At 38.0% G+C, this 19937-nt stretch overlaps 2 protein-coding genes across 3 annotated transcripts in view; one reads left to right on the top strand and one right to left on the bottom strand.

Annotated features, from left to right (window-relative positions):
- Positions 1-5505: 5505 nt before the first annotated feature.
- ZPBP2 (zona pellucida binding protein 2) lies at positions 5506-14812 on the bottom strand. Of its 2 annotated transcripts, XM_082442479.1 has the most exons (8): positions 14560-14812; positions 14363-14428; positions 12997-13122; positions 12176-12337; positions 11291-11509; positions 10652-10734; positions 9613-9793; positions 5506-8571 (listed from the first exon to the last, which is right to left on the bottom strand). In XM_082442479.1, the coding sequence occupies exons 1-8, from the start codon at positions 14606-14608 to the stop codon at positions 8477-8479; spliced, it is 981 nt and encodes a 326-aa protein (XP_082298605.1). In that variant the 5' UTR covers positions 14609-14812; the 3' UTR covers positions 5506-8476. The 2 variants fall into 2 exon arrangements, with proteins under 2 accessions (XP_082298605.1, XP_082298606.1); XM_082442480.1 differs by lacking the exon at positions 14363-14428.
- A 184-nt stretch (positions 14813-14996) lies between these two features.
- IKZF3 (IKAROS family zinc finger 3) overlaps positions 14997-19937 on the top strand; it is an 89389-nt gene continuing 84448 nt past the window's right edge. Inside the window, exon 1 of the mRNA XM_082442404.1 lies at positions 14997-18728. Within this exon, the coding sequence (XP_082298530.1) occupies positions 18722-18728 (7 nt within the window). The 5' untranslated portion in view covers positions 14997-18721. The remainder of the gene's footprint in view (positions 18729-19937) is intronic.

Raw genomic sequence — 19937 nt, 5'->3', positions numbered from 1 at the left:
ACCCGAAACTAATACAACATTGCATATCAACTATACGTCAATAAAAAGTTGTTGGTTGTAATACCATATTCCTTATATGTGGAATCTAAAATATGACACAAATGAACTTATCTACAAAACAGATTCACGGATATAGAGAACAGACTTGTGGTTGCCAAGGGGGGGGTGGAGGGGGGCGCTGGAGAGGGACAGATTGGGAGTTTGGGATTAGCAGATACAAACTGTTATATAGAGAATGGATAAACAACAAGGTCCTACTGTATAGCACAGGGATTTATTCAATATCCTGTGGTAAAACATAAGGGGAAAGAATATGAAAAAGAATGTATATATATGTGTAACTGAACCACTTTGCTGTACAGCAGAAATTAACACAACATTGTAAATCAACTATACTTGAATAAAATAAATTTTTTTAAAAGTTTTTTGTTTTGAAGGAAAAAAAAGTGCATTAAAAAATTCCTAGGGACTTCTCTGGCAGTCCAGCTGTTAAAACTCAGTGCTTCCACTGCAGGGGACGCGGGTTCGATCCCTGGTTGGAGAATTAAGATCCCACATGCCTCAGGGCATGGCCAAAAAAAATAAATGAAAAATGTTTCTAAAAATTCCTAGAAAACTAGGAATAAAAGATATGTCTTTAATCTGATATACGTATCATAAAATATCTACAGTAAACATCATATTTAATGGCGGAATGTTATAAGCTTTCTCTCTGAATCAGAAACAAGACAAGGATGCCTACTGTCACTGCTTCTATCTATTTGACATTATATAGAAGGTCTAGAAAGTATATGAAGCCAAAAGAGAAACAAAATATGTAAGGACTTTTTTTAAAAAGAAAATTACATTACTTTCAGGTGATCTAATTTGTATATAGAAAGTCCAAAAGAATCTATAGATAAATTATTAAAATGAATAAGATAATTTAGCAATTTGCTGAAATTAATATATATATAAACCAATTGTATTCTTATGTACATCAGCAACAAAAATAAAAATGAAATTTTAAAATACCAATTGTAATAGCACCAAAAATATGAAATACCTAGGAATATATCTAACAAAAGGTCTGAAAGAGTTCTAACACATTAAATTATAAACTCTTATTGAGAGACCCGAGGAGACTTAAACAAAAGAAGGAATACTATGTTGAAGGATTAGAAGACACAATCTTGTACAATTGTGAAATCTTCCCAAATTAATTTATGGATTCAATGCAATCCAAACAAAATCTCAATATTTCTGTGTGTATATAACTTAATAGGGTGATTCTAAAACTTATATGGAAGTGCAAAGAGGCACAAGTAGCCATGATACTCTTGAAGAACAAGGTGGAAAAACTTGCTCTACCAGATATCAAGATGGATTATTAAAGCTATAATATTTTGGTGTAGCATTAGAGCAGGGATAGACAAATAGAAAAATAGAGGAGGTATCTCAGACATAGATTCTCATGCAAAAATGGACACCTGCTACGTGACAGAAGTAACACTGCAGAGTACTGGGGAAAGGCTAGATTTTTCAACAAGTGGTGCCAGGACAACTGAGTAACCACATGGATGAAAAATTATATTTGATGGCTACCACACAGCATATATAAAATTAATTCCAGTTAGAATTTAGATCTAAATGTGAAAGGCAAGTCTATAACTATATTAACATTAAAAGCATTTGTTTATGGGGATTCCCTGGTGGTCCAATGGTTAGGACTCTGAGCCTTGACTGCTGAGGGCGCAGGTTCAATCCCTGGTCAGGGAATTAAAATCCTGCAAGCTGTGTGGCGTGGCCAAAAAACAAACAAAACAAAAACAATGTTTGTTCATCAAAAGATATCACAAAGAGGAGAAAAGACAAACCACACCGTGGGAGAAGATATTTAAAACATGTATAACTTACAAAGCCGTAATATCCAGTACAGGGAGCTTGTACAAATCAATAAAAAAAGATGACTCAATACAAAAATAGACAAAAGTCTTCTGCGGAACTCTTGGAAAAAGAGAATCTTAATGGCTAACAAACATATGAAATGATGATTAACCTGATTAGTAATCAGGGAAACACAAATTAAAACCTCCAGGAGATACCACTACTCACTCACCAGCCTGGAAAAAGTTTAAAAGTCTGACAATACCAAATGTTGGTAAGTATCTGAAACAATGAGAATGTCCAGTGTTACTTCCATTGTTACATTGTTTACTGTTGGGAAGATAAATTAGTACAATCACTGTGAATAACAGTTTGTCATTACAAATGGAAGACTGACCTACCCTATAACCCCAAAATTCAACAGCTAGGTATAAACTCTAGAGAAACTTGTGCACATATGCATCACATGGGATATACTTTAAAGAATTTTACTTAGTAGGATGTCGTAACAGTCAAGAACCAGCAACAACTTGAGTGTTCCCCAACAATAGAATGGATAAAAAACTGTGATATAGTCACATAATGGAATACTATACAGCAATGGGTATTAATAAACTAACTCTACATGAGATTAATCTTTAGAAAGAATCAAGGCATAGAAGAATATATTCATTATGATTCTCTCCATAATATTCAAAAACAGAGAAACTATATGGCTTAGGGATCCAACTTTGGTGGTAAAACTCCAAGAAAAGGAAGGAAATAATTATTACGATTCATCCTCTTTGGAGGAGGGATGATACGATCAGGGACAGGCACATGGGAAAGGAGTGGGTTTCTAGGAAGCTAGAAATATTTTATTTCTTCACCCGGGTGGTGGGTAGCTCAGATATTTATTTGGTAATTATTTGTTAAACTGTAAATTAGTGTTCAATGCACTTTTCTGTATGCATGTTATATTTCACAATAAAAGTGGTGAAAAAAAGAGAATGGTGATGCTTACTGTTTCATTTTAAGCTTTTTTGTGTGTGTTGAGGCAGTGTAACCCTTCCTCCATCTGCCTTCTGAAATCTTCCCTCAAACCTACCACCTAAATATCCAAGGGACAGAGGATTCTAAGCTGCTATCTAAGTCACAATGGCACTTAATTGGAGTACTTTATTTGTCTCAGACACTAGTCTGTGCCCTCCCTGGTGACAGAGACGGAGACTACTGAGAATAGTACCTATAATAAATAAAAGCTTATTGATTGAATGTATGCAAATTACGGTGAAAGCTATGGATTCCTGGGGGGCTGTGTAGAATCACTTCCTTATTTATCATAGGCCCCACAAGCTAATACAGAGCCTAAAAATTGTTGGTGTTTTATGGTTTACATAGTTCTTTCATACAAATTATATGATTACATAAAGTTACATTTTAAGAGAGGTTGAACCTGGTATTAGTTTCCCCATAGCAGGGATGAGAAAACGGTCTTTGTCAAAGATAGAAAATGATAGAGTCAGGACTAGAATCAGAAAGCCAGGGTCTTTCCATTGTAGACTGCAGATGTCTTCCTCACTTGCTTTCTGCCATTCAGGGGAGACATATTTTGCAAGATGCTTTGAAAACCATTGGACATTAGACTCCAACAACTGGGCCATAAGAAAGAGGAGGGGGGCACACGCACATATCTCCAGCCTCAATTTAGTCTTTCCTCTGCATTTAAAAATTTGGTTGACTTCCTTCTGTGTGAGCCACATTCCAGAAAACTTCCACAGAAATGAGGTAGGGTCCAGAAGTCTAAATTAGAGCTCTCCAGTCCAAGCTTTGTGACCTACATCTGCAAGAAAAGGACTTCAAGCTCATTTGGACTGAGGTGTGTTTCCTCTACCCTCTGAGTGGTATGCAACATTTTCTATTCAATGGTTGGTGGTTAAAGCCATTTTCTTTTCTCTTTGCTTCCTGTTTCCTTATCTTCTTTGTTTTCCAAACACTTTCACTGCTGTCTAATTGTTTCCAGATTCTGATACTAGATATCAATGTGTTACCCTGGGATGACCCAAACTGATAGCACAATATCTGTTTATCCAAACTTCAACTCACATATCTAGCAGTCTCCAAAATAAACACTGCCACTAAGGAACTATACTTTGGCACCAATCATGTTTCTGCCACCTCAGGGTCCTTCAGACCTGCATAATTCATTATTGTGCCAGAGGGGCTAACCTGTCAGATCATACTAATCTGTCAATCCATCTGTGTTCTTCTTTTCAAAGGACTGAAGAAGCTTTTGAAACTGAAGAAGGAAATCAAGAAGGGCCTCAGAAACATTTACCAGATGCATGACCTATGGGGTAAAGAAGGCTTGCCAAGGTTGAACAGTTAAGATGAAAATATGGCAGCAACCTAAAGAGTAAAAGGGTATTGGAGGATGAAGAACAAAATATAAAAGGAGAAAATACCTTCTGGCTTAGGAAAAAAAGAAATTCATAAACTCGAGCAGTGTCTACATGCGGTGGGATTTTCTAAGGAGAGGGGAAGAAAAGTCAAACTGAGCTGACATCATCAAAAAGCAGCAGGTTGGGGCTTCCCTGGTTGCACAGTGGTTAAGAATCTGCCTGCCAATGCAGGGTACACGGGTTCGAACCCTGGTCCGGGAAGATCCCACATGCCGCAGAGCAACTAAACCCGTGCGCCACAACTACTGAGCCTGCGCTCTAGAGCCCGTGAGCCACAACTACTGAGCCCACGTGCCACAACTACTGAAGCCCACGTGCCTAGAGCCCGTGCTCCGCAACAAGAGAAGCCACCGCAATGAGAAGCCCGCGCACCGCAATGAAGAGTAGCCCCCGCTCGCAGCAACTAGAGGAAGCCCGCACGCAGCAACAAAGACCCAACGCAGCCAAAAATAAATAAATAAATAAAATTAAAAAAAAAAAAAAAGCAGCAGGTTGTTCCCTTGGCAGGCTCCTGCAACATGTGCAATATCTCCATGTCCTGCAGTGCATGGTGGCCAGCAGCTTCACCAACAACCCCTCTTCCTTGCGTGGTTTTGTAGCAGAGTGAGAAATTTCCCCATGAAGAGCCTTCCTTGGCACCCTAGAGGGCAGATCTCTGGAAAGTTCCGGAGAGTGAATTTCCAGCCTCAGTGACTTTTCTGTCATCCGGTGACCCATGGTTGTGCCCTCTTCAATAAGGTCTAGATCTCAGCCCTTGGAGCTGGTGGCTCTTTCATGGACACTCTGTCTCAGTCCCAGTGGTAGGAGCTGCTCTTTATATCCGCTACCCCTCTATTCTTTAGGGTTCTCTATATCTCACTATCCAATTCCTTGTTATTCTGCTCCTGTTATGGTTGACAATTCTTTATATTAAACCTTCCCTGTTCAAATTACTTTGTGTTTTTTGTCTCCTGATTGGACCCTGACTGACACACATACCTACAATGTTAACACTAACACTAAACAACCCTAATACTAAAACCAGATAATGATATCATAAGAAGGGAAAACTACAAACTGATATGTCTCATGAAATAAATACAAAAATCCTCTATAGAATATTAGCAAATCAAATCCAACAATGTATAAAAATAACTATATACTATGACTAAAAAGGACTTATTCTGAATATATAAGGATGGTTCCAACATTTGAAAATCAATTAATGTAATCCATCACATCAACAGACGAAAGATAAAAAAAATCACATGATCACATCAATAAATGCAGAAAAAGCATTTGGCAAAATCCAATACCCATTCATGATAAAAGCTTTCAGCAAACTAGGAATAGAGGAGAACTTACAGAACATCATACTGTAAGTTCTAGCTAATGCAATAAGACTAGATAAGGAAATAAAAGATATACAGATTCGGAAGGAAGAAATAAAACTGTTCTGTTTGCAGATGACATGATTGTCTAAGTAGAAAATCCCAAAGAATTTACAAAAGACTTCCTGGAATTAATAAGCAATTAGAGAAAGATCACAGGATATAAGGTTAATATACATATGGAAACCAAGGGGGGAAGCGGTGGGGGGTGGGTGTGGGATGAATTGGGAGATTGGGATTGACGTATATACACTAATATGTATAAAATAGATGACTAATAAGAACCTGCCGTATAGCACAGGGAAGTTCACTTCACTACAGTAAAAACTAACACAACATTGTAAAACAACTATACCTCAATAAAAAAAATTAAAAAAAAAAAGTTAAATGCCTTCCTAAATACCAGCAATAAACACTTGGAATTTGAAATTAAAAATACAAGACCATTTACATTTGTGCAAAAAATTAAATATTTAGGCATAAATTGAAGAAAATATGTACAAGATCTATATGAGGAAAACTACAAAACTCTGATGAAATAAAGAAAATCTAAATAAAGAGATATTCCATGTTCCTGGATAGGAAAACTCAAAATTGTTAACATGTCAATTTTCCCCAACTTGACCTATAGATTCAATGCAATTCCAACCAAACTCCCAGCAAGTTATTTTGTGGTTATCAACAAACTAATTCTAAAGTTTATATGAAAAGGCAAAAGACCCAGGATAACTAACACAATACTGAAGAATAAGAACTAAGTCAGGGGACTGATACTAACCGAATTTAAGACTTACTATACAGAAATCAAGGCAGTATGGTATTGATGAAAGAATACATGAATTGATAATTGGAGTAGAATAGAGAACCCAGACATAGACCCACACAAATGTAGTCAACTGATTTTTGACAAAGGAGCAAAGGCAATTCAATGGAGGAAGGATAGTCTTTTCAACAAATGGTGCTGGAACCATCCATATGCAAAAAAAAAAAAAAAGAATCTAAACATACAACTTATACTTTTCACAAAAACTAATTCATCTTAGACTAAATGTAAAACATGAAACTATATAACTTCTAGAATACAACAGGAGCAAACCTAGATGACCTTGGGCTTGGTGATGAGTTTTTAGGTATGACACCAAAAGCATGATCCGTGGGAAAAAAATTGGTAAATTGAATTTTACTAAAATTAGAAACTTCTGCTTAGTGAAAGACACTGTGAGAAGAATGAAGAGACAAGCCACAAAATGGGAGAAAATATTTGCAAAACACATATCCGATAAAGAACTTGTATCTAAAATATACAAAGAACTCTTAGAACTCAACAATAAGAATGACTAATCCAATAAAAAAATGGAGAAAGATCTGAACGGTAGATATACACATGACAAATAAACATATGAAAAGATGCTCAGACCAGATGTCATTAGGGGATTTAAAATTAAAATGACAATGAAATACCACTATATACCTATTAGAACGGCCAAAATCAAAAACACTGAAAATACCAAAAGCTGGTGAGGATGAGGAACAACAAGAAACACATCCATTGCTGGTGGGAATATAAAATGGTAGCCCAACTGGAGACACAGTTTGGCAGTTTCTTACAAAACTAAACATAATTTTACTATACAATCCAGCAGTCATGCTCCTATGTATTTACGCAATTGATTTGAAAACTTGTGCCCATACAAAAACCTGTACACAAATATTTATAGCAACTTTATTCATAATCACCAAAAACTGGAAGCAACCAAGATGTCCTTTACACACCCATATGATGGAATATTATTCAGCAATAAAAAATGATCTATTAAGTCACAAAAAGACATGGAGGAACCTTAAATGAATATTGGTAAGTGAAAGAAGCCAGTCTGGAAAGTCTACATACTGTACAATTCCAAGTTTATGACACTTTGGAAAAGGCAAAACTATAGAGACAGTAAAAAGATTACTGGTTGTCAAGGGCTCTGGGGTAAGGGAGAGAGATGAATAGGTGAAGCATAAGGCATTTTAAGGGTGGTGAAACTATTCTGTATGAAACTGTAAGGGTGGACACAGGTCATTATGCAGTTGTCAAAACCCATAGAACTGTAGAACACAAAGAATGAACCTTAATATAAACTATGAACTATAGTTGATAATAATGTATCAACATTGGTTCATTAATTGTAACAAATGCATCACACTAATGCAAGATGTTAATAATAGGGGAAACTGGGGAGGGATAAGGGTGTGGGCTGGAGTGGGTATATGGAACTCTGTATAATATTTGCTCAATTATACTGTAAACCTAAAACTATACTAATAAATTCTATTATTCTAAAAACAAACTGAAAGCAAAGAGACCCAAAGAAATAAGTTTTTTGGTTCTAATTATAAAGGTAATATATATGCCTTTATATAAGAGTGATATCAAACAAAATAATACATGGAAAGTACAATGTTTTTATTATATTATACTTTGCTACTCTTCTTGATCTTAATATAGTCTTAGGTACATGGAAACAGATTGTTTGTAAACAACAAAACATATTTCAATAAAACTCATCCACTGATACTTACACTTTCCTTTGCACACTGGAGATATTAAATGCCTTCTTAGAAATGCCATGTCAACTATCTTTTTAGGGTTTCTAAAAGGTATGTTTTCCAATGTTTTGGTCGTACTGATCTTACTTACTGGAACTATCTATGACACTCTGGGATGTGAACAAATCATCTTATGTTCGCCACCTCCACAAGCAAGTAACAATGCTTTCACCTCTAGTCTTCACGTTGCAGTTTTTGTTTGAAGTTTTATGGGCAAGATTTAGCTCCGTAGATTTGGATAGAAACGCAGGTCTGACATGTAACATCAACATCAGGACTAAAAGTCCCAGGACCACAAACCACTGCAGAGGAAAACACAATGGGAGTAGATTATTATAATTTCAGTTAGAAGTATCTTATACCAATAATACAAATTGCCATTAATGTCACACCATTGACATTCTATATCTATGTTATACTATGAGTAATGTTCAGCCAGTTAAGGTGTGGAAGATTATTTATGAGGTTTTTTTTCTTGGCTGCACTGAGCGTGTTGCAGGATCTTAGTTCCCTAACTGGGGATTGAACCCGGGGACACGGAAGTGAAAGCGCAGAGTCTTAACCACTGGACCGCCAGAGAACTCCCCATTTATAAGTTTTAAACTTTGTTATCTGATGATCTTAAAGCCAGAAAAAAGTTAGAATCTTAGCTATTTTTTCCTTTAGCATCAGCATTTTACAGTATCTTCTGCATTGCTTCATTTATGAGTTCCTATTTCTTGTTTTCTAGTTCCTATTTACAATTTCTAGGCAGGACCATTTTGTTTTCTTTCATAGTATAGTAGCTTAAGTCAGAAGGGCTTCCTTGGTGGCACAGTGGTTAAGAATCCACCTGCCAATACCGGGGACACGGGTTCGAGCCCTGGTCTGGGAAGATCCCACATGCTGCGGAGCAACTAAGCCCGTGCGCCACAACTACTGAGCCTGCGCTCTAGAGCCCGTGAGCCACAACTACTGAGCCTGTGCACCACAACTACGGAAGCCCACGCCTAGAGCCCGTGCTCCACAACAAAAGAAGCCACCGCAATGAGAAGTCCGCGCACCGCAACAAAGAGTAGCCCCCACTCGCCGCAACTAGAGAAAGCCTGCACGCAGCAACGAAGACCCAATGCAGCCAAAAAAAAAAGCACTACAGAAATATTTTGTAATACAAAAGATTACATTAGCAGAATTCATATACATGAAGATAATTATATTTAGAAATTTGGGCTTTGAATTTTTACTTCCCTTTAATTAAACATGTTTTTTGGTAAAGAGAACCACTATAAATATTCAATTCAATTATGCTAAGTGAATTCTGACTATATAACCTAAATAATTAGATATTTATATTTTATAATTACCACAACAGGTAGCGCAATTGCTGTGGAGACCTTCATTTTTTCCAAAGCCTGGACGACAGCTATCTATTCGTACTATCAGAAAACTGTGGTCCACAAAATGCATAGCTGGTAGAGTTTTATTAAAGTCATGGTTGAAAATATATGCTTGGCTCCGGAAAAATTCTTCTATTCGATTTCTTGCCTAAGATTTAAAAACACCAGAGAGAAGTACAATTACTAAACTATGAAATTTCTCCTCCTGTATCAGAGGCAATGAAACGTAATACAAACATGCCATTGCTTTACACAACAGATGAATTCCTGAAAAGTTGCATGTTAATACTAAAATTAGTTTAGCCTTGACCTTACCAATTATTGTCAATTTTTATGCACAACAGTTAAGAAAAACTAAATTGAGGTTAAAAAGCACTTGTTTTGAATTATTTGCATCATGTCTATTCCACATGTAGATAACTGGGAGTTCATTATTTCTAATTCCAAAAAGCCAAGCAAAATGGAAACCAAAACTTTTCTCTAATCAGCATTACAGACTAATGGTATAAATTTTATTTTATTTTTTGAGCATGGGGCTTAAATAATAACTAATAACAACCCATAAACCATGCACAATATTAAGGGTATGCGCTCAGGGATAGAGGAGGAGAGTGAAGGGATTTTTTAGACTATGTCCTTAGCCTCTAAGGAGGCAGAGGAGAGAGCAACTATTTTGATCAGTGCAGATACAGTTTTGGAAGAACCACTGTTTTAACCTAGGTTGACATGATTGTAAGGTTGTTCTTCAAGCTGCTGCTTAGTTACATTTGGAGAACAAAGACCAGTGATCCATCCTTCTGTCATAGGAAAAATACATAATATTAACCTGGGGAGCTATATAACATTCCAGATATACTCTTCCAGAACAAAACATTTTTAAATAGCCAAGATCTCAACAATCTCAGTTTATAAAACTGAAACCAAAAATCAATAATACTTCATATTTCAGTTTTTAAATAGCTTTGTATACTATTCAAATACTTTCCCCTTACACTGAAATTCTCACCTGGAGGATATTATGGTTAGTGGTATCTTCACAGTCAACAGACTCATTGCATTTACCTTTCCACCCTGGTGCAAAAGGATTAACTGGAGGGGGAAAAATAACATTTTCACAGAAAGATTCCAAAAAGTTCCAAACATTCCAATAAAGCTCCAAATGCTGAATTCAGTATGCATGTGTGCATGTGTTTAATCTATGTAATTCTAGTAATAAAGTAAAGGTGCACAATTTGAATGATTTATACATTATGATTTCACCCCATCTGGGGGCTAATGGAGGTAACTACAAGGCTTTAAAATGAATAGTAATAAATTTGGTTTGGTTTCTCCCTTTTGTTAAGTTCTCAAAAATACAATTTAAAATTCTATAAGAAGTTATAAGTTAAATATTAGCTACATAGTTAAAGCCCATATTTATAAAATGATATTAAGTTCTAAAAGACAGGCAACAATATATCATAGTTGAAGGCAAATAATGTGTTCATTTTTAAAACCACAACCAGGTTAAGACCAACAACATACTTTAGTGCTTAACAAACATTTAAGGCCTACTATTTATAAGCTTTCTATAATAATATGGTAATTAATTTCGTCATTAAGATTAAACACGTAAAATTAAAGAAATATTAAAACTTTTTTTTACCTTGAAAGGCTATAAATAGCTCAGGAATGAGGCCATGTTTTGGGACTTTAACAAAATGGCATTTATATGATGGTTCTATGACATGGCATGACAAATCAGAGATTAAATTATCCAAGATTTTCTTCAGCATTCTAAAAAGCAGATCATTATACTTTCCTACACAAGATTTTGTGGTAAAACGTACAGCCATCTGATATGAATAGTCAGGTTCCCGGTAGGCTTTAAGAAAGATGAGAATAAAACAATTGTGCCTAGCATTAATTTCCAAGTAACATGTAATATTAAATCCCATCAATCTTGCAAACCAGCACAGAACTTAATTTATCTAATAAAATGGGGTTTTTTTGGGTATTTTATTTTATTTTTTCTAATAAAATGTTTTAACAGTTTATCCTCACAAAAAGATACACAACTAATAACTTTAATGAAAAAGGTTATTTTCATATGATATATTATCCACTCAGTACAAGAGATTGTATGGTTTCTGTGGGCTGGCTATATATATAAGTTAAAAGTATCAAGAAAAAAATAAGATTTTGACAGTGAGGGTCTTAATTTACAGAAGTGTTGCTGTCAGCACAGTCCAGTGAAAAGGATCATTAATTTGCTTTTATGGAATTAAGCACCAGTTTTTAAATTACCTGGCAAAGTTGTGATAATGTAGATTGTGCCTGCATACCTAGACAGTGGGAAGTGGGAGGCTGAAAGAGGATTATTTAGGACACACTATTTTGATGTCAGTTTAAGTTTGCCTAGTCAAATACACCCAAAATACTCTATAAGTCATAACGATTATATATGACTCATTTTCACTAAATGAAGAAACCATATACTTAATTCTGATCCATATTAAATGTTTAAGTTAAAATGTGTCTATATTCTTACCAAAGATCATAAAGTCATATCTCTGCTTTACTACCTTTTCTTCTTGGGTTTCTGCTTTGACAGTCTTATAAGAAAGAGTGCATGTGTAAAGTCCAGACAAAGGCTCCAGAAAGTCTTTCACCATCAGCTTTCCTGTTTTAGTTATATTTATTCTATTATTTCCTAAACAGAAAGAGTAAATTACTTGGTTATTTAACATGTAACAATTCAAACATTATTTAGTAAACTTGGGGTTACAAATAAATACAAAAATTTAAAAATTAATGGACTATTTTAACTTCAAGAATTCAACAAAATCTTAACTCTGTCATATTACTCAATGGAAAACCACATGAGATAAGTACACTTTTGAAATATATTTTGGTTTTCTTTAATTCATTTCTTGGCATCTAATTTCAATTGATTTATGCCAGTAATTCTGTAAGTGAGATCACACTGCCTTATAGTTCTATGCAATTTCTTCACATAAGACAGAAATTAACAATGCTCATATTATAAGACACCCTCCTAACATCGTGAAAAATTACATATTAGTTACCTCATCTCCTATCACAGGTGCTGCAAGGATAAATTTTAGGTTTTATAAAAACTTCTGAACTAATACAGCTTTGGGAAGTAAGGTACAAAAATTACTGCTTCAGCTTTTGCATAAGGAGAAAATAAGGCACAGACCAAGATATAATATGATTGTCTAAATATGGAGTAAGTGAATCTGTAGTTAAAATTAAATTTCAATTTGTTCATTCCAATAAACGACAGTGCTTTTCTTAAAAAATGTTCGCATCATTAAGAAAAGAAGATATTAAAATCGAATAACTTACCTGTTAATGGCTTTTCATTAGGCCCAACCCATAAGTAGGTGGGGTCCACTGTTTCTTTTTCAGCGCGTTTCAAATCCATACAGACAAGGATTGGGCTACTGTGATGTAAATTTACATATACTTTCACTGTGACAAAATAAAACAATATATAACTACATTACATAGCAAAATTAAATTAAGAAACACATTTCCTACCATTTTGTCCCAAAGTTACTTTGATTAGTTCTTTTTGGATTTCACTGTGTTAAAAATCAGCATATCATTATAACATTTGGAATGCTAAAGTCCGTTCTGCTTCTCATAGACTCTTAAAACTCTAGACTGCTACAGAGTCAATATTTTTTCTTTTTTCTGTGATATTATAGTGTTGTTTATAAAAATGTACATAATACATTTTATTTTTTAATATTTATTTATTTATTTATTTAGGCTGCCCCGCGTCTTAGTTGCTAAAATGTACATAATACATCTTGATGTACAGATTCAGAACTAACTAGAATAAAAAAAAAATTTGATGGGTTAGTGGAATCAATTTAAAGATCAGAAAAGGATCTTTTGGTTGCAAAACTATTTTAAAGATGATCATTGTCATCCCCAAGGCAAACATGATATTTAACTATAAATTTCCTCTGTTAGGAACAATAATTAAATGGGACAGACAAGGAAGATTTTCTGCAAAACCTATTCTGTTTCGGATTTGATGGAAGCAGCAAACAATGTGCTTGGAACCAATACAGTCCCACAAGATATTAAGTTTAAAGCCTACTGAATGCCAGGCTCTGAACATACAAAGAAGACACCGTCCTACAATTGGTGGTGGCAGGGAAGGGGAGGGCCGCCAAACACGGAGAGATTCCAAACCTGACCAATGCTATGAACCGGCCCAAAGTTACCTAAAGTTAGCCTTGTGACTAATTTTCCTTGGCGGGTGTGAGAAAGTTTCATCACAGTGACAAATGACATTTGAGCTGAGCCGTAAAGGATATGTAGGAGTTCTAGTTAATAAGAGAAGGGATAAGGGCATTCCAAACAGAGGGACTTCCAGCCCCGGAAATCACTCCTCTGAGGGGGCCTCGCATGTTGCAAAGCAGCGGGGACACCTGGAAGTGAGGTGGCTTCAGAGAAAGAGATCTGAATTGAATCTTAGCTCCTAACGAGCTATGCAGCTTTAGGTAAGGTGATACAACTGAGGCGTAGTGGCGTCGCTGTAAGGATGAAACGACGCAACAACCTTCGGGAAGAGCAGAGCACACAGTATACGTTCAATAAATGTTTGCTCCATTTCCCTCCTCGGGAAGAACCTTAGCAGAGCGACGGAGCCCCCGGCTCTTCGGGCAGACTCTGCGGGTGAAGAGGTCCTTATTACCTGGGTGTCCCGGCTTGCCATAAATGAAGCCTTTCTCAGTGCGCTCGGAATTACGCTGCCATCCAACTGCGGAGGAAAGAAACCACTGACTTTTTACGTAGAAGAGAAGCCAGGGCTCAGTGTGGGGCGGGGCGGGGCGGAGGAGGCAGGACGGAGAAGATGGGAGAGGCCAGGGGACCTGGCGGGAGGATCCCCACCTCCTGTGAGGTACCAGAGCACCGCGGAGAGTAGGGCCCACGCTCGCATCACGGCTCAGGGGCTAGCGTCGCGGGAGGGTTAGGCGTCGAGGGGCGGGCTCCTTCCTACCTCACCCCAGCGCAACGCCTCCCCATCGCCCCTCCACCGAGAGGAGCAAACCGACGGGGATCGACTCCCCTACCCGTCCGTCGCTACGGCGGTAGCGGACGCACAGGAGAACGCTCGCGTGAACCGGGACCTCGCGCGCGTGGGCCGAGCTGGGCGCGTGGGCGGGGCTGGGCGCGTGGGCGGGGCTAGGGGCGGGGCGCGGGCAGAGGGCAGGGCCCTGGGCAGGTGCGCGGGAGGCGAGCGCCCCGCCCCCTCGCGCGCACGCGGCTGCCGTCGTGCGGATGCTTCTGATGCTTCGCGCCTCGAGTCTGGCGCCGTTCCCCCGCGCTGTCGGTGGCTCGGTTTTCTCTGAGCAGTCCCTGAGAGAAGAAAAGAGTAGAAGAAAATAAAGCAAGGCTTCGCGTTTCGGTCACTTCCTTAGTCTGGGGGCTGAAGAGATCGACGAGAGGAACATGGCGGTCCCAGTGGGATTGGGCGGGTAGGGAATGCGATTACCTGAGGACCTGAGGAGGGAGCAGCTTGTGAAAATTTACACTTCACAGGAAGCAGAGAGCCCCGCGTGGTAATTTCCTATGCCTTTCTTCTCACGAACTGTCTGAAACTGTGTGCACAATCTTTTTCAAACTCTTAACACCCAATTTTTACCCAACTGTATTCTACCCACAAAATGAAGAACCGCTAGTGCACCAATAAGGCGTCTCCAGGCCTTCACACTCTAGAGGAACGTTTAATCTTCATCTTCAACTTCGAGTATCACACGGCGTTGAGAGACCCCGCTTGCAAATGAATCCAGGGTTGTGAAGTAAGACTGCTTTAAAGAAAGGGCCCAATTGAAAGGCGAGATCCTCAAATGCTTTTCCTGCGGGGAGGGATGCTAAGTCAAGATCAGCGAGCTCCGAAGGGGACCATGCCAGCCTCTTTGATGGTTCCTTCTTGGCTACTAATTTGATGGCCTGGAAAGCCCTGTGTGTTGTCTGTTTCTTAGCAGCGGGACACCCTCAGTAGTGGTTTTGAGTAGGCTGGTGGGTAGAGAGCCCAAGGTTCAGACAGGGTGCAGAATGATTATTTGGGGTGAGATCAAGAGTTTTCAGTTTTATTTCCTTTGAGCCGAGTCAGTACTTGGACTATCTCAGATGGTCCGGGAGCAACCTTTGTCAGTGATTTCAGTTTTAGTCACTGTTAATTTTACCTACATAGCATAAGCCATGAAATGTGATTTGGTGAGTCAGATCCACCCATGTCAGTTACAGTGTCTAGATTCATGGTTTAGTCTCAACTGTTCCCTTCTTAAAGTGATGATAATGAAGACAAGTTTAGGCATCACCTCTGATTCCCTGGAAGTTTCTCATTTCAGTTTTAGTCAAAGTACATTATAAATCCACAGTGTTTTATTACCTTCCCAGTTGTAAGTAATTGATCCTTGTAAACGCTGTGTGATCAACTTTGAATACTATGAGAAGAGACCTAACCAAGTGAGCAGTAGTTATTTGTTTAAAGTATCCATTCACTCTTTTAGAAGTTTTAGATTTAAGGAAAATTGTGAAGACAGTACAAAGAGTTCTCACATACACCCACCTATTTCCTTACTATTAACATCTTACATTAATTATCGTACATTTCTCACAATTAATGAACCAATATTGATACCTTACTAAATAAAGTCCATACTTGATTCAGATTTCCTTAGTTTTTACCTAATGGCCTTTTACTGCTCCAGGATCCCAATCAGGGTCCCACATTACATTTAGTCATCAAGTCTCCTTAGGTTCCTCTTGGCTGTGACAATTCCTCAGACATTTCTTGGTTTTGATGACCTTGACAGTTAATTACAGTTTTTATGACATTGACCTGACCTTAATTGGTCAGACACTTTGCAGAATGCCTGTCTATTGGACTTTTTCTGCTTTTCTTTTTTCATTATTAGACTGGGGCTACAGGTTTACGGGTGGAAAATTACAGAGGTGAAGTGCCATACTCACCACATTGTATCAAGGTACAAACTATCAACATGCCTTATATCATTGTTGATGTTATCTTGATCACCTGGCTGAGGTAGTGTTTGTCTGGTTTCTGTAATATAAAGTTACTCTCCTCCCTCTCCCTTTTCATACTGTACTCTTTGGAAGGATGTCACTATGTGAATCCCACTTTTTTTAATCTTTTTTTTTTGCCACGCCACGTGACTTGCAGGATCTCAGTTCCCCGACCAGGGATTGAATCCGGGCCACAGCAGTGCAAGCCCAGAATCCTAACCACTAGGCCACCAGGGAACTCCCATACGTGAATCCCACACTTAAGGAGTGGGGATTTATGCTCCACCTCCTTGAGGGCAAAATAGCTGCATAAATTATTTTACCTGTTTACTTTGTATCTATCCCCTTAAGTGTCATTCTCTTGAGTCTGAAATACTCAATTCTGAACTAATTATTTACAAAGTAGTAACACATTCCATTGCTAAGCATAAAGAACATTGTAATGGAAGCTAAACGTTTTCTAAAACTCTTTAATAACCAAATAACTATTCATCCTTACACCATCCCTGTGAAAATTTACAGTTCCTCTTCTGCTACTTTTGATGTGCTATTTTTGCTTTTAGAAACTAACAAACAACAAATTTCCCCTTTCAATACTAAAATTAGACCTAGTGTTTAGAGTATTTCTCTGAAATTGATATTATCCTGTAGAACTCCAACCCATACAAGCTATAGAGATGCTATCGTGGTGCCATGATCTTAAAACAAAGCCAATACAAGTTATTAACTCATTTAAAAATTATATACCTATATCTATCTATACATATCTCCTATACCAAGGCATATTTAAAATAAACTAAAATTCATAAAATTACAACATGCGTTCTTTAACTGGTAGGTGTGGGTTTATTCTGATATGGCCTGCTGATGCACAAACTCCCAACCTTAAGTCTCAAATATATTTATATATATCAACAACGTAAGTTTCTAACAAGGGTGAAAGTGGTCTTTCTGAGAATCATTTACATGTTGTCCAATTCCGCACACTGGGTAACTTTATGAGGACTCACCTGAACAATGTCCCTTCGACCTCAGTGTGAAGAAAAATTCTGTTTTTGAAAAATTATGTGGTCACTTCCCCTTTCCTCTCCCTATAGTCAAGTGTGTGCTTGACCTCTATAAAGTGGCAAGGATGTTGGGAAAAGTTGTTAACTCTGTGTACTAACATCTTTGAGTTAATTTTACTCTTATGTGTCTCCCCAACCCCTTAGCACTGATACATTATATAAGTATTTTTGTAAGCTGTTTCAGATCCTATTTGGAGGAAGGCAAGGTAGCAGAAAATAGACACACATAAACAGAATGTGTAGTATTTTGTGAGTGGTGGCAAATAAACCAAGCAGTTCCCAGAAGGGAGAACAAAGTGAGAGAATTGCTTCCAAAAATGAAAAAGTTGAGTTGATGAAAGTGCCAAAATTCTTTGGAACTGTCTTAGAACTTTCTGAAAACTTGGACCAAGAACTTTTATTATGTGAAATGAAAAACTGAAGAAGTAAAACGTATACATCGAGTGAAGTGAATTCTCATCGATGGCACTCATGGCTATCATCCCTGAATCTAGACCAAAAGTTCCAGATTTTGCTCAATTTAAGACAAACCTCTTTTAACTTATACTTGAAAGAAAGCAATCCAGATCTCCCTCCCGCCATGTGATATTACTCTCCCATCCATCATCCTTCCAAAATGGACATTTTGAGACAATTTACAGTCGCACCGTTTCCATCCTATCGGGGTTCTTGGCTTTGACATTCAAAAGGAGGCTGGAGGCGCGGTAGGTACCTCCGGCGCTCCGCGGTGAGCGTCCTTTAAAGACGCCGCCAGCCAGCGCCGCTGTAACCCCGCGCACCGGCCGGTCGCCGGCTCCTGTCCCTTTCAATCTGCGCCGAAGCGGCGGCCGGATCCCGGGGACTCCCCGCGCTGGGAATCTCCCGCCAGCTGCGCGCTGCGTCCCGGCGACTGCAGGAGCACGTGGAGAGGCCGGGTAGCCAGACCGGCAGCTCCAGCCCAGCCCGGCGGCGAGATGGAAGGTGAGCCTCCAGCCCGCTTCTTTTCTAAAGGGTCTTTAAAATGCTCTACCGGTGCACGCAGCAGAGAGAGTTCCTTCTGAATCTCGGTTTTGCTTCTATTTATTTCTTTTGTCAAAAGTAAATATGAGGCATTTCAGAGGGCAAAGCGTGTCGGTTCTCATACATCTCTCATTTGCTCCCCTTCCCCCCCACCCCAGCTTTGGACAGTGATAACTTCTCCACAATTTTATTTCTTAGGGGTTGTCAGGGGTCAACTCTAAGTCTGCAGAGGAAGAGTACTTATGGGGTGTCCCTGAAATGGCAGCAAACCTGAGTTGGAATAACTAATCCTTTTGCATGGTTTTTTCGTCCATGGCTTCACTGTCTATTGGAATTAGGCTAACCTGAGTGACTTCTTTAGAATGAAAGGTGACTTTTTTCTTCTAAGGGTAAAGGCTGTCATATGGGAAGGTAAATTTTAAAGTGTTGGCGCTTGTGGTTCCCTTGGAACTCGATCTTTTAATGATAACTTCTTTACTCAAAGCAAAAATCAGGCTCACATTGTTTCATTTGAATTAATTTTGAAAGTCATAAAACTATCCTCGCTTCTCAAAAATTATTTAGTATGTACTTCCTTGGGATAATTAAAATTTCACCCTACTATTGTAAACTTTTCAGTGGTCTTTTCAACAAGTGTTTCTAAAACCTTGAAAATGGCAGACGCATCTCAAGTTGGGGGGAGGTGGTGACAGAAAATCAGAATTTGTGAGAAATGTATTCATTCTATTAATAAATGAGATACTGACACCTAATTAAAATGTTAACTTGATAAATATTACGAATAGCATGGACATTTTCTTCATAATAATCAAAGGCTCTTATTGCCAATGAACCTTGATCTTTGGCAGCTTTACGTCTAGGGTATGTGAAGTTATTAAAACTTGACTGAATACTTTAGGACATGAGATAAATTTTGTTTCACAGTATAATTGAGTGCAGTACTGTGGTCTTAAATCCTCAATTTGCACGTGGGTATGTTTATAATTTTTTAAAACTGGCTTGGCCCTTATATACATTTTTTTCCCTCTAAGTAGAATGCCAAATGATAAGTCAATGAACAGTATGTATGTAGAAAATTTTAAATGACCATTATTGAATAATACTTCGTGTTTTCTCTTATGCAAAACTCTTTCTGTTTTAAGTTTTTAAAAATTATCAAGGTTTAAAAAT

Source organism: Balaenoptera physalus (assembly GCF_965194825.1).
Source record: "Balaenoptera physalus genome assembly, chromosome: 20".
Taxonomy (NCBI): domain Eukaryota; kingdom Metazoa; phylum Chordata; class Mammalia; order Artiodactyla; family Balaenopteridae; genus Balaenoptera; species Balaenoptera physalus.
This window is presented reverse-complemented; position numbering and strand designations above follow the sequence as displayed.

What these genes read in the sequence shown, in the direction of transcription:
- ZPBP2 (XM_082442479.1), bottom strand. Translation starts at nt 14,608, where the DNA reads ATGCGAGCGTGGGCCCTACTCTCCGCGGTGCTCTGGTACCTCACAGGA. An exon ending in TAATGAAAAGCCATTAACAG is followed by an intron (nt 12,338 to 12,996) that starts GTAAGTTATTCG and finishes CTTTCTGTTTAG; the next exon opens with GAAATAATAGAATAAATATA. An exon ending in ATATGACTTTATGATCTTTG is followed by an intron (nt 11,510 to 12,175) that starts GTAAGAATATAG and finishes TCTTTCTTAAAG; the next exon opens with CCTACCGGGAACCTGACTAT.